At 36.8% G+C, this 18,561-nt stretch overlaps 1 protein-coding gene across 3 annotated transcripts in view; it reads right to left on the bottom strand.

Annotated features, from left to right (window-relative positions):
* The window catches only part of LOC120523792, a 95,102-nt gene that overhangs the window by 33,731 nt on the left and 42,810 nt on the right, over nucleotides 1-18,561 (bottom strand). For all 3 annotated transcript variants that reach the window (XM_039745413.1, XM_039745403.1, XM_039745393.1), the window contains exons 8-14: nucleotides 12,607-12,634; nucleotides 12,268-12,536; nucleotides 6,800-6,926; nucleotides 6,448-6,497; nucleotides 4,318-4,417; nucleotides 3,219-3,355; nucleotides 391-502 (exon numbers count right to left, since the gene is read on the bottom strand). In XM_039745413.1, coding sequence (XP_039601347.1) covers nucleotides 391-502; nucleotides 3,219-3,355; nucleotides 4,318-4,417; nucleotides 6,448-6,497; nucleotides 6,800-6,926; nucleotides 12,268-12,536; nucleotides 12,607-12,634 — 823 coding nt within the window. The remainder of the gene's footprint in view (nucleotides 1-390; nucleotides 503-3,218; nucleotides 3,356-4,317; nucleotides 4,418-6,447; nucleotides 6,498-6,799; nucleotides 6,927-12,267; nucleotides 12,537-12,606; nucleotides 12,635-18,561) is intronic.

The following is an 18,561-nucleotide window of genomic DNA, read 5'->3' as shown; positions in this document are numbered from 1 at the left end:
AATGGTAACTTATGAAAATTATAAAGGGAGTTATTAGGATTGATGACAGCTGCTACATTAATATTTTTCATTCTATAAGAAAACTGGGGATAAGATGGAGGCTGGTTAATTCAAATTTGTACACATATGTCAGGAAATACCTCTCTACACAAAGGTTACAATTAGAAATCAAAACTTCACATATTTTAGAAACATTAGGTGAATGCAGATGTCCAGCTTTTTGGGCTAAGAGGCCATTTTACATGCAAACTTTTTGAATGTTGATATATGAAACATATTCCACATAGTTTAAATACAGGATCCTCGAAAACTCCAGGGTAATAATAAACTGCAAGAACAGGTCAAAAACATTACAAGGACGTCCAGAAAACGGCCTTCTAACAAGCATACCTAATGGTAAACCAACTCTGGTATTCATAGGTACTGCAGAATCTTGAATACAGGAAGTTGTCTGCCAGAAATTATCCAGTTGACCAAAATTTGCATTCAAAATGGGAACATGCTGAAATTAAAAAAAAAAGTCTTTATTTGAGTCACTGAATAGCTGTACAACACACAATTAATCAATAAACCATATTTCATATATTGCCTTTTTAGTATGAAACCAAATGGTCTGCCATGAGCTTCTGTAGTTCAATATTGCTTTAATTCATGTGAAGTCTCCATGGTAAAAATGTCACCACTGTAATTTATTCATTATGGAATGAAATTCCCATCATATAAATTGTGAATGACATGGATGGATTGGTATCCTGTCTGAGTTGAATGCAGCTTTCTTGCCTGGTTCAGAAGCCACTGTAGTGGATGGTCAGTGAGACTGCCTTGTGGGGTTGTATATCTACCCCCTGCCCCAATACGCTGATTGGTGGATTTCTTCCTATGGTGCACCAATTCATACCCAAGAGGTGTATGGGAACTGTAACTCCTGTGAGAAACCCTACTGGGTTTCATGGGTGCCAACAAGGGGAGCTGCCAGGGAGAGGCTTCCTTGTTGTTAGGATGAACTTCTGGGAGCAGCATGTCTGAAAAGCCCGCGTGAAGGTATTTTGTTGTGCTTGGTTATGCTGTGTCTGGGTTTTGAGCTTCTGAGATTCCCCCTACACGTCGCTATATACACATACAACTTTATAACAGGGACAATAAAATTGAACTGAATTGAAATGAATTGAAGGATTCTCCATCAACTGGCCTGCAAATTTAAGTATTATAAGAAGGTGCATCTGAGCATGTATAGGTCAGGAAAAGGAAGTCCTTGATAGCTGAATTAATTAAATTAAATGACTGATAGGGTAGGGAGACTTGATGCTCTCTGTTACTTGGTTGTTTCACCTGGGGCACAATATTTTGGGAAAGGCCATGACAAGTAAGAAATTATATTGGATAGGAATTATTTGTTGTCTTTAAGGATAGACAACTCTACAACGGTTCTTGGTGTCTGAATATAAAATGCAAAATTCTGGAGCTGCAGTGGAGATAGAAGTCTCTAGAAAGCATTGTGATTTGTTGACCCCGTATTTCTTTTCCAGGAAGTGAAAAATACTTACTGTATGCCTAAGGCAATTTAACAAGAAACCAATGGAAGCATTGCGATGGTGAAGTAAGCATGCAAACCCACCTTTTGACACAGGACACATATTCACTTATGAGGATAGACACTAATAAAATATCTGCTTGTGGTGTTCTTTATATTTTTTAGCACTACAAACCTTTTTTTCCTTATCCAATGTAAGTCCTTAGTTTAACCGATATGTGCTGACAGACAGACAGACAAACAAACAGACAGACAGACAGACAGACAGACAGACAGACAGATAGATAGATAGATAGATAGATAGATAGATAGATAGATAGATAGATAGATAGATAGATATACAGGGGATGTATGTAGCAGAGTCTATATTTTAAAAAAGAACCAGTTATTGGAAAAGCCTTCAAAGACCCAGTGTGGGAAAATGGACACCAGAGGTGACAGACTTGATACCCCTGATGTACACTACGAACTGAGCACAACAGCGAAAAAGATATGTGCATGGTAAAAGGCCAGGTGAGTTCCCTAAATTAATTATTATTAAGTAACTGCAATGGGCTCCCTTGTGTAGGAAGTGGGACAATACAGGATGCTATGGAGGTCTGGCCCTTTTACTGTAAACATGGACTCACGGAGGCTGAACATTTTGAAACAGGTAAAGAAAGCTCATGTAAGATGACCTCAGGACATTTAGAGAGTATTCCTTTTCCTTGGGGTACTTCTAGGCATCTCTCTGAAGTACCCCAGGCCTGAACTGTAAAACTGCTCCTTGCCAATCACCCCTTTATTTTGAGGCAAGACCTCAAAAGTGTCATAGGGATGGTGTAGCCAAGAAGGAGAGACACAGTTTGTAAAGTTAATGGATATTTTTGTTAATGTTTTTGCACCGAGGTGTTACACATTTCTTAAATGAGTCAGCTATTTATACCACCAGATAGTAGCAGCCAGGTTTGGCTCTAGGCATAGGCCCAGTAAACACCGGACTGGGGGCTCCATGCTCTGGTTGACACTACCAAAACATCATTTCATATTCAATTGGAAAGGAAAGATGCCAGTCTTCAAGTGGGAATTGTTGAATTTAGCTATGGTCCTGACTGCATGGATCTAAAATTTTAGGCACTTGCAACCAGCTAATGAGGCAGACCTGGACATGAACAGAGAAACAGATTTGGAAGTAAAAAGGCAAACACATTAGTCAAAATGAGCAGTGGTCAAAGCCAAGAATCGTCATGAAAAATGAAAGTACCAAAGCCTAAATTGTCATCAACCTAAATAAGCCATAGTCCTATTGCAATGAAACATATTTTTGTAGTAGTTAGAATATCATGCCATCAACTTGAACACGGGTAGGGTGAAAATGTCATGACACGCCATTTCTGGACATACCGAAGTAACAATGGGAACATTTTGCCCACAACAACATTGGTGCCTGACCTAAAAAGAAAACAAAATGGTGGAACCTGTGAGAAGCACTTTTGTTTTGTCCATGTTAGGCAGCCCGTTGTGAATAAATACTAAATAGTTTGGAAGAACCTAGTGGAATGTAGGCTTTATTGTGACATTGTTTAATTTTAATTACCATATTTTGTGCTTTATGTCTTTTGAAATCTCCTTATTGTTATGGAACCTGTTACACAGTATTTGTATTTGTTCAGTGAGAATATTGTATTTCTAAACAATATTTACTTACCCCTGGTACAAAGTTGGGCTGAAATGGATTAGCGGCTGCCAAATCAAATAAAGAATTGGAAGGAACTGCATAGGTAACACCACTAGAAGACATCACTCCATTTTGGTGAAGGTTTTCCTTGGAATCAGTCAAGAGAGCTAAAGATAAATATTATATTATTTAGCAAACAGCAAATTATCCAAACAAAATCAATGCACTTCCAAATGACAAACCTATTTGTGGGTTTTTGTGTTATTGAATTCAACTGAAATGTACTTTTATATAGCAACCTTTACAATATACCAGCTCAGAGATCTACAGACATTGCCAAATTCAATACTTTACTTATTTATTTACTTTTGAAACATGCTTATTCTAATGCACATGGACAGGTTAGGTTTAGAGTCTATGTTATGAGTACTCGGTGCAAGGCGTATGCAGGGCAATTCACACATAATCATTCATACTCAGCCTGTTTAGGGTTGTTTGGAATACTGGTGGAAGGTAGAATACCTGCACTAAATCCAATATATGATCCCAGTTTCCTGGACTTGTGACAAAGACTGTGCCACCCCACCTATAGATATACAGTAGATAAACGAAAGTCATGCCAGGTTCATACAGACAGAAACAGAACCCTTGGAGGAGGCAGCAACTGTTCCACTGTGCTGACCAATATATTTATTCATTTTTATGTACTGTAACTATTATTCATTTTTATGTAACTACTACATTGACTTTTTCATTGAATGATACTATGGGTTTTAGTTTACCTGTATTATATTTGTAAATATATACAATACTGTGAGATGTGCATGCAAAGTGTGCTAAAAAAGTATCGACTGAATTGAACTGAATTGATAGCCCAGAATCATTCACCTTGGATATGTGTGTTAGTGCACAGTGTAATGTAATGTTACCCATCACAGGTGTATATAAAATGTTTTCTCATTTCCTCAGCCATCTTTCCACCACAATGAGATTACTATTATGTGCCACCCAGGGTTTGTTTCTTTCTTGCACTCATTTTTGGCAGTCTTTCTCACCATTACATTTTGTATTTTTAGATTAAGTGGAATTAAAAAATTAATAATATATACATTTAAATTATTTTTAAAACCTTTTAAAGCTCCATCCTTTGGCTTGTTCTCATTCTTTTTAAATTCTGATTGTTGAGCAGGAGTCGCAGAAGTTGTTGTTTTCTTATGCACTGTCAAGTTCTGCAAAGTAAATAAACATTTTGAATAAATTTGTTAACTGAAATGTTCACCCAAGATGATATACAAATTATAAGGTTAAGCTATTCTTGTTTCAATATTTTATTGGACCCTTACAGTAGTTTGATCAGCCTTATAATGTAAGCCATTATTTAGCGCTCATCATCTCTAACATGCGCCCACACTGCACTTTTTGTACTTTACTTTGTAAATTAATTGTTAAGAACGTCTCATTTAAAAGCAAATAGGGAACAGTCACCTCTTAAAATAAATTCTTTGGTACTGAAGAGTAGGAATGTCTCTAGATAACCTTTTTATCATAACAAACCTAACAGAACATTCCCAAACCCATTTAATCCAATTTATGGTCGAAGGAGACCAGGACTATAATAATAATTCTTTAAATTTATATAGCACTTTTCTCGCTACTCAAAGTACTTTACATAGTGAGTGGGAAGCCTCTTCAACCACCACTAATATGCAGTATCCACCAGCATGTTTAAACAACAGCCATGAGCTGTTAGGAGGTAAAGTTTGAGAGATAGTTAGCCAATTAGAGACAAGATATGGGATTAGGGGACCAGGATGAATAGGCGTTGTTGGGCAATTTAGTCAAGACAACAAGATACACCCTACTATTTATGAAGGATGCCCAGGGATCTTTTATGAGCACAGAAAGTCAGGATCTCAGTTTTGCATTTCATAGGCTGTGTAAGTTGTAACAGATGAATCTTTTGTTCAAGCATTCTACAAGTTGTGTCTAATTGGAGATGAGGAAACTGTATCTCTGTGGTGGGTTGGCACCCTGCCCAGGATTAGTTCCTGCCTTGTGCCCTGTGTTGGCTGGGATTGGCTCCAGCAGACCCCCGTGACCCTGTATTCGGATTCAGCGGGTTAGAAAATGGATGGATGGATGGAAACTGTATCTATGAAGGAGTAACGTCAGGTTCATGTTCTTAAGTAGACCAGCCATTGTTTGTAGTTCCACTAATGTTTCAATATAATCTGGAAGCTGAAGCATGCCATTGCTAAGAAAAGTCCCAGATAGTTGTCCATTGTAGTCCTTTTTCATCACCCCAACGCTCAACCACACAAAGTTCACGTGACAGTGGAAAGTTTACAAGAATGCAACTTCAGACTGTTGCCCCACCCTATCTATACAGCAGATTTGGCACATTCTGACTTCTTTCTCTTTTCTGAATTGAAAAAACACCTGTGCGGTCACCAATTTAACACAGATGATGCTGTCATTGATATGGTGGGGCAGTGGCATGACTCACAGGAAGTTTAATTTTTTCCATGGGCATCTGGAGGTTGGAACACAGGTGTGAAATATGCATTCACCTTCAAGGAGAATACAATGAAAAATCTTAAAACAGCTTGGCGCTGTGCCACTTCCTTCCCAGGTATGCTAACTTCTCATTAGACACCCCTCACATAGTTAACAACCTTTATAGTATTGACTTTGATCCTAGTAATTGTTATAAGGAAATGAGCCAAGGTGTCAATACGTTTATAAGAAGGCATTCATTTAATATTAGAAACAGCACTGTGGAGATAATCCTGAACAAAACAACACTAATATTACAAATGATTGTATATATTTTACTCCATGTTTTAAATATTTTTTATGTATTTGTCATTGAGCTATCTTAATCTTAGGTTTCTCATCACAGGTAAACTAACTATGGCACTTTAAGGACACCACATACAGGTCAGACATTCTCTACCACTTTGTATATCTCTTTTCCTGTGGTCACAAGGTGTACTTGTTGTTTGACCATAAATTATAATAGGAAAGAGACATGATCTAGAAGGCTTCAACCTTGATATTGTTGGTATCAGAACTGGTGGCTTAATTATTATAAAAACAGCTACTTTCCTGGGATTTTCACACATTACAGTTTCTAGAGGGTAAGAAGCCTGGTTCATGATAATATTCAGGGTTCAGTCATGTAACCTGACAATGTACCTCAGTCACTTTTTTTATTTCACTATAAGAAAATATAAACACTTCTACAACAAATTCTTACCTTAATTGAAGGGCTGGTGTTTTTTCCAGAATCTGAAGAGGGTTTTGCAGCTAAAAAAGATGTTTTAATTATGAGAGGAAAATGAAAGTAAAATTCTGTTCTCTATCACTACACATATGTTTGTAGTGTACAGTACATGCCCCTTATGTAAAACATTGAGTATCTCATTTGGCAGCTCAAACAATGATAATAACAAATAGGTAGAGTTTACATTATTATCTTCTTTTCACTTTTCATAATGTAGTTATTTTATTTTTTTATTTATTCACTTTTCCTGCGAGACTTAATTATAAAAATATTGCATAATCTTAAGTCTGTGTCTTATGTAAATAAAATGTCAAATACTGCTTACCATCTCTCATCCTGGTGAGCCAGTCCAAACCAGTGTTTGACACAGTGTTGTTAATCGGACCCTTTATATTGCATGAAATTGTTTGCTTGATAACATTCTGTTCTTCCGGATGTTTTATCACTTTATCCTTTAATACAAAACATTTTGTCTTAAGTAATTATGTAGCAGATAGAAACAAACATCCACACAGTGGCCATTTTATCAGGTCCACTTTCTTGTTAAACCAAACAGGCTGCTCCTCTAAGCACACAATTATGTGGTTGCATCCCAGTACATTGTTCAGAGCATGCAGATATGATCAAGAAGTTTAATTGTTCTTTGATTAAACAATACAATGGGAAAGTAAGTAAGTAAGTAAGTTTGACCTTGATATTAATGTTGGTGTCAGACTTAGGGGATCCATTGTTTTAGAAACTGTTACCTCCCTGGAATTTTTAAATATTACAAACTCTAGAAGTTATAGATAATGGTGATATAAATAAAGAATATCAAATGAGTTGCAGTTCTCTGTAAAAATAACTTAATGAGAGAAGACACAGGTGATTGACAGATTTGCATGCTGAAGCTAATAAAAAAAGGCCACACATACAACACTCAAGTGTGCTGAAGGACAACTCAGAATTTACAGTGTGTCAGACTTTGAAGAAGATGGGCAAAACAGCATGCTTGCTTTTATTTCCTGTCACTTACGAAAAAATAGATGAGTCAATAGTAGGCATGTGACCACCAAAACAGGTCAACTGGAAAAAGTCACGTGATCTCAGTTTCTGCTGCAACATGAAAATGGTAGGATCAGTGTAAATAGCATCAATCAATAATTCTATCCTGACCTTCTTTTTTTTTTTTTTTTTTTTATTTATTAATTTTATTACAATCAATACATAGCAATCACGAAAGATCTGACCTTCTTAAATGGCACAGACTAGTTGTGATAATGTAATCGTGTGCTGAATGCTTTATTGGCATGTATTATACAATATCTCTTAATACCAACAGACTCTTATTTGACACAATATATCTATTTTTCTGTCACTGTGCATCCATTTATGGCCCAATCTCCTCTTTCTCAATAGACACTTCACTGAGGATAAAATACAAAACCATAAAGGATGAAATTTCACAGGCTGGTTACATGAACATAATGGTGACTTCAATTATGGAATAAGTTAAGTATTTTTCAAATTAAAGTAATTTCTTCACAACCATGGTCTACATTAATTTACCACATGGAACTGCATCCTAAAGTGAAGTTTATCTGATATATTTTAAAAAATACCTTGGCTGCTTTTCCCTTTTATCATAGAGCTGAAAGGTACTGGGGTTCTAATGTGAAAGAAGCCTTATAACTAACAGAATATGTCTTCTTTCAGACAGTAAAGATTTTGATTTAAGAAAACATACCATCCATGTTTCTGAGGCATATTTGGGACAACCAAAGTAAACAGGACATGATACATTTTATCACAGATTCTAAGTACTATTTTCTTAAAGTAACAATATGTTTTTTGAACCCTTGTCTGCTCGCAGTGGCAGCTTTCGCTCCTCTCCCGCTCTCATCAACTCTGTCAAGTTATACTTTGCTTATTATCATTTTTTTGCTTTTGCAAATCGGTTATAGTGGTGCTTGAAAGTTTGTGAACCCTGTAGAATTTTCTATATTTCTGCATAAATATGACCTAAAACATCATCAGATTTTCACTCAAGTCCTAAAAGTAGATAAAGAGAAAACAGTTAAACAAATGAGACAAAAATATTATACTTGGTCATTTATTTATTGAGGAAAATGATCGAATATTGCATATTTGTGAGTGGCAAAAGTATGTGAACCTCTAGGGTTAGCAGTTAGTTTGAAGGTGAAATTCGAGTCAGGTGTTTTCAATCAATGGGATGACAATCAGGTGTGAGTGGGCACCCTGTGTTATTTAAAGAACAGGATCTATCAAAGTCTGCTCTTCACAACATATGTTTGTGGAAGTGTATCATGGCACAAACAAAGGAGATTTCTAAGAACCTCAGAAAAAGAGTAGTTGATGCTCATCAGGCTGGAAAAGGTTACAAAACCATCTCTAAAGAGTTTGGACTCCACCAATCCACGATCAGACAGATTGTGTACAAATGGAGGAAATTCAAGACCATTGTGACCCTCCCCAGGATTGGTCGACCAACAAAGATCACTACAAGAGCAAGGCATGTAATAGTCAGTGAGGTCACAAAGGACCCCAGGGTAACTTCTAAGCAACTGAAGGCCTCTCTCACATTGGCTAATGTTCATGTTCATGAGTCCACCATCAGGAGAACACTGAACAACAATGGTGTGCATGGCAGGGTTGCAAGGAGAAAGTCACTGCTCTCCAAACAAAACATTGCTGCTCCTCTGCAGTTTGCTAAATATCACGTGGACAAACCAGAAGGCTATTGGAAGAATGTTTTGTGGACGGATGAGACCAAAATATAACTTTTTGTTTAAATGAAAAACATTATGTTTGGAGAAAGGAAAACACTGCATTCCAGCATAATAACCTTATCCCATCTGTGAAACATGGTGGTGGTAGTTATCATGGTTTGGGCCTGTTTTGATACATCTGGGCCAGGACGGCTTGCCTTCATTGATGGAACAATGAATTCTGGAGTATATCAGAGAATTCTAAAGGAAAATGTCAGGACATCTGTCCATGAACTGAATCTCAAGAGAAGGTGGGTCATGCAGCAAGAAAACGACCCTAAGCACACAAGTCGTTCTACCAAAGAATGGTTAAAGAAGAATAAAGTTAATGTTTTGGAATGGCCAAGTCAAAGTCCTGACCTTAATCCAATAGAAATGTTGTGGAAGGACCTGAAGCGAGCAGTTAATGTGAGGAAACCCACCAACATCCCAGAGTTAAAGCTGTTCTGTATGGAGGAATGGGCTAAAATTCCTCCAAGCCGGTATGCAGGAATGATCAAAAGTTACCAGAAACGTTTAGTTGCAGTTATTGCTGCAAAAGGGGTCACACCAGATACTGAAAGCAAAGGTTCACATACTTTTGCCACTCACAAATATGTAATATTCGATCATTTTCCTCAATAAATAAATGACCAAATATAATATTTTTGTCTCATTTGTTTAGCTGGTTTCTTTTTATCTACTTTTAGGACTTGAGTGAATGTTGATGATGTTTTAGGTCATATTTATGCAGAAATATAGAAAATTCTAAAGGGTTCACAAACTTTCAAGCACCACTGTATATTCTGCTATGTCTTGTAGCAAGAGACAGATGCATGCTCAAATCATATTAATATTTTTTCCTAAACTGCATCTACTTTTTACCAATGATATTCTATGTTGTTATTTTTCATAGCCTACAGAGCAAGATTCATGCAACCTGGTGATGACCCATGCACATATGCATTTCATTGTATTTAACACAGATAACAATAAATCTAAACTGAACTGATTACACTGCATTGTATTTTTAATAAAAGCCTTGGATTTATGAAGGAGCTGAGCCACCTTTAGATCACATTTTCCATGGGGTGTCGTGCACAAGCATTATAAAAAAACTTTTGCAAAATGAATAAAGATTATCCTATGTATCCCAACCATGATCAGTGAGTGATGAGTTTGAAACACCATAAACCAATTTTTCAACTTTTTAATGCATGATAAGTTGCTCTTGCTATGAGGATGTAGTAACACCAGAACTGAAAGCAAAATTTTTGAGTAGCATACTAACACCAACTGATACTAATTAATCTGTGAATACACAGGGAAAATGCCAATATAAACACCATGCAGACCATGGCACTGTGAGGCAGGAATGGCTACTCTGCACTACCACTCTGCCTATGCTAAAACATATTTACTAAACTTACTAAACTTCAGCCTGATGTAAGCTTAATATATGTCTGTAACTCCTGGTTAGTTCTTGTCTCTTGATTTCAATTGCTAGACCTCAGAAGCACATGTGCCCATTGTCACACAGGCATCAGCAGGCAGTGTCTTTGCAAAACAACAAAATGAGTTTATGTTTAGTGAAAGAATATGAGGGATTGTATTACTTTTTTGTTACTGTCAATGTGTCTACAGAACAGAGATAGTAATTGTCATTTGGGCATCAACATTCAATGTCAATAATGACGCATAGCAATGACTTTCCAAGGTGAATCTACTCCCCTTTCGGTAAAAAGTTGCTGTAGAAGAAGATGATCAGAAAAGTGAAACACACAGCCAGTCTCCTTTTAAAATGACTAAATCTCATAATCTTGTTTGGCTTTTTTCCTTTTTAGAACAACATGGGTATGCAGTTTAGCAACATGTGATCAATAGTCAATAAAATATTTGGTAACTTTAAAGAGTTTTTTCAACTTGGGACCCCAGTACTCATTAGCTTTATGATAAAATGCAAGAGCAAGGTAACTATTTAATATTTTTATATATCTAAATATGTAAGATATGGTTATCGTTAGAATGCAGTATCACAAAGAAAACTGTGAAGAATTAACTTTGACTTGAAAAAATCTTGTAACTACAACAATTGGCACAGTCTACAGATTTATATGCAACAGGCAATCTTTGGAGTGGTGGGATAGAAAGTTCACAGTACAGTATCAATGTGATGACTGAAAAATCTGCAGGGACTATGTGAGGCTGTCTAGTCGGATTTAGACTATTATTGTGACAAATATTGGTCGTATCTGATAATAAAGAAGCAGACTAAATAAGATGACCACTGAGTGTAAATTAATGCCCAGCAATATTTTAATTTAAAAAATATTGTGGAATTGAGCAAACATCCATCCATCCATTATCTAACCCGGTATATCCTAACTACAGGGTCACGGGGCTCTACTGGAGCCAATCCAAGCCAACACAGGGCACAAGGCAGGAAACAAACAATTTATAGGATCGCCAATGCACCTAACTTGCATGTCTTTGGACTGTGGGAGCAAACGGAGGAAACCCATGCAGACATGGGGAGAACATGCAAACTCCATGCAAGGAGGACCCGGGAAGCAAACCCGGGTCTCCTAACTGTGAGGCAGCAATGCTACCACTGCGCTACCATGCCGCCCATCTCAATATACAAAATTTCTGGAAATATTTCATTTAGCTTGTAAAGACATTTTGTCAAAAAAGCTGTAAAATTGTTCACAAAACATTAGATATTCAATAATAATACGGGTACAGTGGGTTTGCTTTTTGGTTAATATGAAAGCATTGCATTTATGGTATACCGGTAGTTATGACATAACATTTGCAAACCCCTTCATTCCATTTCAGGAAGCCTAAGCCTAACAAGGTAGTATCAGACAGAAAGCAATCCTGGATCACTTCATCACAGGGCCCACTCGTGTTCACAGCCACACTGGACCAGTTTGGAACTGCTAACATCCTAATATGCATGTCTATGTGTATTGGGGTGGAGAAACTAATGCAGACATGGAGAAAAGGTGCAAAACAAGGAAAAGTATGAAATCAAAAAACAAACCGTTTTTAGCATCTCTCCAAGTCGAGTCTGTGCCTCATCAACATGACTTTTCAACCCTTTCAATGACAGACCATTATTTGTAAGATGAAGAATGACACTCAGATCTTTTGTGACTGCATGTAGCTGACTTTGGGTGAGTTTCTCAATCTGCGGGTCACATATCATGTTCTCTGTCTGACAATCTTGAAAGTGACTTTGGAGAGCTTTTATAGCATTCTCAATGTCAAATGGTCGTCCAATGAGGTCAAATTCAACTGGTTCTGTCAAACCTGTAAGGTAATAATGAAAAATTACGAAAGAAAGAAAGAAAGGAAGAAAGAAAGAAAGAAAGTTTCCTACCTTCATATATCTTGATAAGAGGATAATTCTGAAATGTAAAAAGTTGAGAAAGATGCATTACATTATGTTCCCATTTATATAAGATTACAGTATATGTAGATTTTATATTTAATGTGGATTTTTGTCATTAATTGCAATCCCTGGAATAATCTGTAAAACATTCAGCATAACAATGTACAACATCCTTATATGTATACTCTCAGAGATGACATTTTAAATTTCCAAACGTGGAAACGAATGCAATAAATATGTAGAAAGCAATAAACACACACCAGAAACCTCATATTGATCAATCTGCATACAGAATACAGATTATTAAGAATGACAGAGATGTGTTTATACCTGTAATACTGCAATCATTTTCAGACTAAACTTTGCTGTGCAAGTAGGTGTGCCATTTCCTCCATCTCCATAACATGACAAACTTAAGATATTTTTGGTATTTATTTATCATCGCCAGTTTTTACACATGGTCACGCATATGTAACCTGCTCAACAGCAACCTTGAGAACAAAAGTTATAGTCCATAATATGGAAAGGCAAGGAAAACTAATTTCCAAACAAGACAGAATGTTAAATCATTATATTGTGGATAAGGAAGTATATTCTAATATACTTTTAATTAAAAAATTACTTATGTAAGCATATAAGCATCCAAGTTACATGTACAGTATATGCAGAAGTCCTAAGACATGCAGGTTAGGTGCATTGGCGATTGTAAATTGTCCCTAGTGTGTGCTTGGTGTGTGTGTGTGTGCGCACCCTGTGGTGGGCTGGTGCCCTGCCCGGGTTTGTTTCCTGCCTAGTGCCCTGTGTTGGCTAGGATTGGCTCGAGCAGACCCCTGTGACCTTGTAGTTAGGATATAGCTGCTTGGATAATGAATGGATGGATGGATGTAAGCGTACCAGTTATTTATCTACCTTCTCATTCTTCATTTGTGCTTACAGACATAAGTGCTGTGCATCTATCCAATATTACAGCCTTCTCTCCGCAGATGGCAGAATGTGCTGTTATGGCTAGTTTAATTATAATAGGTATAAAAAAACATGTAGGAAATACGTGATGGAGAATGTATTTGATCCTAAAATTAAAAACTGCTTCCATATATTTCAGCTTTGCACACATGGCGCTACAGTGTTGGCTATTTTATTTTGCAAAACTGTTCAAATCCCCTCAAGTAGAAAGAATAGCAATACACATTGTATGGACTGAGGTTCAGCTTTGGACTTTTCCACTCCATGAAACTGATTTAAAAATTGCATGATATTTATATATATAATTAATTATGTATTTAATTATTTAATGACCTTTAATAAAAAGCCAATATCTCTCCGATGGCAAATAAAGTTCTAACTAGAGATGGTATATCTGCTTTATAGCATGATGACCAGAATTTCACATTGTACACCAGATTCAGTTTCATTAGCCTGTTATCAAGTATTTTGCCTCATTTTTCTTTTAAGGCTGTCCAGATCATGATTATTAGAAGTACCTACTTCCTTACATTGTGGTAGATGTTGTCAACATGATGTGAGGTGACATTAAACATATTCTATATTGTTGAAGCAAAAATGGGTTCAGATCATGTTGACTGCTTTTCCAAGTCTCCCAGGAGTTACTTCATATTGTGAACTATGGCCAGCTGTTCATCCCGGCCAATACCCCCACGCCGCTAAATGGAGCCCTTCTGGCAGCATGGAGGTGCCCCGAATTCCAGCAGGGCATCATGGATATTGGAGTTTTCCTTCACAGCCCTTCTGGATACCATGGGGACCGCAAGGGGACACTGCAGGGAGGCTCAGAGACTTGTATTTGCCCTATACCCCGGAAGTCCGTCCTGGTCACAGGGAAAGAGGAAATGACGAACTTCCGGGTCAAGGACTATAAAAGACTCTGGGAAATCCCAGACAAACGAGCTGAGCTGGGTGGCAGGGTTGCAACGCGTCTGGAAGAGTGGAGGATTATTGATTATTGTGTTTACATGAGTATTGTGAAGAGGAGAGTGCTTTGTGCACTTTATTAATATAATAATAAATTCATAATTTGGACTTTTATCTGGTGTCTGACGTATTGTCTGAGGGTTCAAGGGAGCGTTAGTGCCCTCTATCTGTCACAATATATGATGTAATCCTTTTTCAATATTTTGTTTTTATTTTTCATATGGTCTATATTTACATACACCCTTACAGAAACCCCATTACACCATTCCTGACAGCCACACTTTTTTCTCAGATACTCACTTTTCGCAAATGCCCTATTCTACATAAATTTCACATTATCATATTTTCTCTATTTACTTATGACAAACTTTATTTATACTTTAACACCCTGGTCCCTTATGCCTTTCAATAACTGTATTCCAACGCTGCTTTGAATATTCAAATGAATTCCTGATGTTATGCTGTACATTCCATAGCTTCTGTCAAGGTTTGATGTTTATTGTTTTCTGGTAAGGTAATAAGTTAACATATTGCATAATATGTGCAATAAAGAATAGTAATAATTGGAATTAAAATATCCAAATCACAAATATCAACATTCACAAAAACATAGAACTAGTGTATGGATGGATGGCTAAACAATAATCTAAAACACCATAGGAGTGACGTGCCTTTAAGCTGTTCAACTTTGGATGCTGCCTTTTGACTTTAAACAGAATGTCTTATAATGTTTCATAGCATTATATATTAACCTTTTTTGATTTTATTTAAGTTTAGAATTTCATATTATTCATGTTTGCATTATTCATTCACATTATTCACATTTGTATTTTGTGTTATTCAGGTAGCATTTGATTAAAAATACAAAAAAAAAGCTGAATTGTATGATGAATACTTTCTGGTATTCACTGTTGCATAGCAATCACTATTTTACCAACCACAGCACTAAGAATATCTGGGTGTTCCTCCTGAGGATAGTTTTACTGACAACACATAAGTCTAAAATGAAAAGGTGAAGGTAAAAGCTTTTTTGGCAAATGTGCCCTGAAGCATTAAATGACTCACAACACTTATGTTAATATAAAAGGAAAAAAAAAAACCTTGCGTACACTTTTACAAAACCTTACACCAAAATTTAACGAAAATTGTCATTATTTTTATGTAAGTAGTTGCATAGGAATACTGATGTTTTTGATTGTGCCATGTTTGAATCTGTCATTGTTATTCTATACTGTGCTAACTCTAAACCGTAAATTCTATATAATACAATATAAATGATATCTTTTCCTGTTAAATAATTAGTATTTTTTCCAAAGTGCTGTATGACCCTCATGTAGGAACAACCACTAGAAATGTATGTACTTTGTTTTGGTCATTTATTTATATCTGTTTGCAAAGCAAAATACTTTGCTGGATTAAGAAGCACCTGCACATAGGATATACAGTCCTGATTGTTGTCCATGTAGAGCCTGCAAGTAGTTCTTCTTTCTGGGTGGGTCTTCCTCTTGGTTCTATGGTTTTCCTGCAGGTGAGCTTAATTTCAACTTGGAATTGTATGTCTGTGAGCGCGGCATCCTGCCCAAGCCAGCTACTTTCTGAATTTTTGTGATTTGTTCCCTTTTAACACTAGAATTACCAGAGCCTACAAAAAAACTAATAGATCCGAACCACCTTAAATCCCATCGCACCTCTCCGTCAGCATCTTTTGTCCTGTAAATGTACCGATAAAGACAAGCAGCCTATCATCCCATCCCCCCACCACCGTAGAATGTGCACAGTGTTCTCTCAGCTCATGCCTTGATTATCTGGGAGTGAAGTGATGGAGTTTTAGAGTGGAAATAATAGATCATTATTTGGAACACATGCATTTCATGTGTGTTCCGTTTCTACAATAATCTGTGCAAACACATTGTTAAAACAGAAACGTTTTTCATATTTTAGTAGTAAATGACAAAATATTGGCATAAACTATATAATGTGTGAAGTCTGAAGTCCAACACTTTCACAAAAGGTTCAAGGATAAGACAACAGGTAAGGTTTGCTAACTTGTAATCAAGAGTCCCCGATTCGATCCCGACTGCCTCCTACTGTATATTTGCAATTTTCAGTAGTGAGCTGCTCTTGTTGTTAATATCATACAGTATACAGTACACACATACATTTGGTTTGCATCTGTAACAGACGGCGAACATTTATAGTACTTGTAAAAGTTACCGTTTTCTTTCACTTTTATTCTCTCAGTCACAATCACGATACATACTACCGAACCCCCACCCAGGGATCTGACGCTGTTAGTTTTTATTTGAAACTGGGAATAACTGTAGATGTGAGTGGTGTTTTGAGGCAATGGAACTGGACATTCTCTGATCTAGAGGGATAAAAGCTGACACAAATACTAGTGAATCTGCCTTATTCGTATCTCACCATCACTTGATTTTTTTATTCAGTTTTATTGAGTGTTCCTGCTCATGCTGAATTAGTATGCACCTTAAGGTCAAAGCCGCACTGACAAAAAAAAACAAAGAGATAGGTATATATGATATTTGTAATAACTCATTTTATGACCAGTATAGTACATTTCAGAAAACATTGTGGCACGGATGCAATATTATTCATAGTATTCATATTCATTTGCATAACATCTTGCAGTTGTAATCAGTGGCAAGATGTATTCCTGGTCAAGAAAAATACCCACATTGAAGTGTCTCTACAATGGCATATGAGTTTTAACAATTGGAAGGATTCTCTGTTCTAGTACCTTACCATAAGTTGTTCCAGAGAAGCTGAAGATTGTGAGGCTACAGTAAGTGTATCAAACTCTCTTTTAAAAATGGGCAACCCCATTATGCTAGCACTGAGCCACTGTCTCTACAATAATGAAGAAGTCCATCCATCCATTATTCAACCCCGTATATCCTAACTACAGGGTCACAGGGGTCTGCTGGAGCCAATCCCAGCCAACACAGGGCACAAGGCAGGAAACTAACCCCGTGCAGGGCGCGCACACACACACACACACACACACACACACACTAGCATAATTTAGAATCGCCAATGTACCTAACCTACATGTCTTTGGACTGTGGGAGGAAACCGGAGCACCCGGAGGAAACCCACGCAGACACAGGGAGAACATGCAAACTCCACGCAGGGAGAACCTGGGAAGCGAACCTGGGTCTCCTAACTGCGAGGCAGCAAGCACTATCCACTGCACCACAATGAAGAAGTGTGCCATCAAAATTCAAAGTACTATAGCATTTTTGGTTGGGTCTCATCCATAACTCTGACCTTCAGCTGTGGAGCATTTTACTTCATTAACCACAAAGATGAACCCAACATTACCAATGCTTCTGCTACCTACTCAAACAGTGAAACAAAAACAGAAATAGGTTTAGATTTTCATAGTGCTTTTTTACTTGTCATTGTTATACCATATTGACGTCTATGTTTCCCAACACTTACTGAAAAAGGCCTAAGCAAGATTTTATTTAGCCTACCTGAGTGATCTAATGGTTTGTCAGAACTTCTCTGAGACTGCCCAAGAGTCATTATCCATAACCTCACTAAACTCCACCTACACATTTAACTTCAATCACTGACAAAGTTGCCATATTTTATCTAGTGGAAAGACTGTAGCAAATCAAACCTTGCTTATTACAATACTGGCTAATAAAGTAGATTTTTTTATTTTGGGTTCTGAATTACAGAAATGAAATTAATAAACTGTTCTGTTCAAGAGCACTCTTTATTCTTGAAAAAGTAGAAACAGACTTACAGACTCTCTGCAACAAATAAAACACAAAAGAAAAATTAACTACTGTACTCTTAAATAAATCTTGACTCCATTATAGTTTTCTCTGGCTTAATAAAAATCAAAAACATCTACCTCAGACATAAATTGTTAGAGACTGTTCTAGACTAAGCACTAATACAATTCTATTAGCTTGGGTAAAATCTAAGGCAAAAAATCTAAGATGAAAGAGAGAATTTAATGACTTTTATTTTCTTAAAATA

This window comes from Polypterus senegalus, chromosome 1 (assembly GCF_016835505.1).
Source record: "Polypterus senegalus isolate Bchr_013 chromosome 1, ASM1683550v1, whole genome shotgun sequence".
Taxonomy (NCBI): domain Eukaryota; kingdom Metazoa; phylum Chordata; class Cladistia; order Polypteriformes; family Polypteridae; genus Polypterus; species Polypterus senegalus.
Note: the sequence above shows the minus strand (reverse complement) of the source record. Positions and strands in the feature narration are given on the sequence as shown.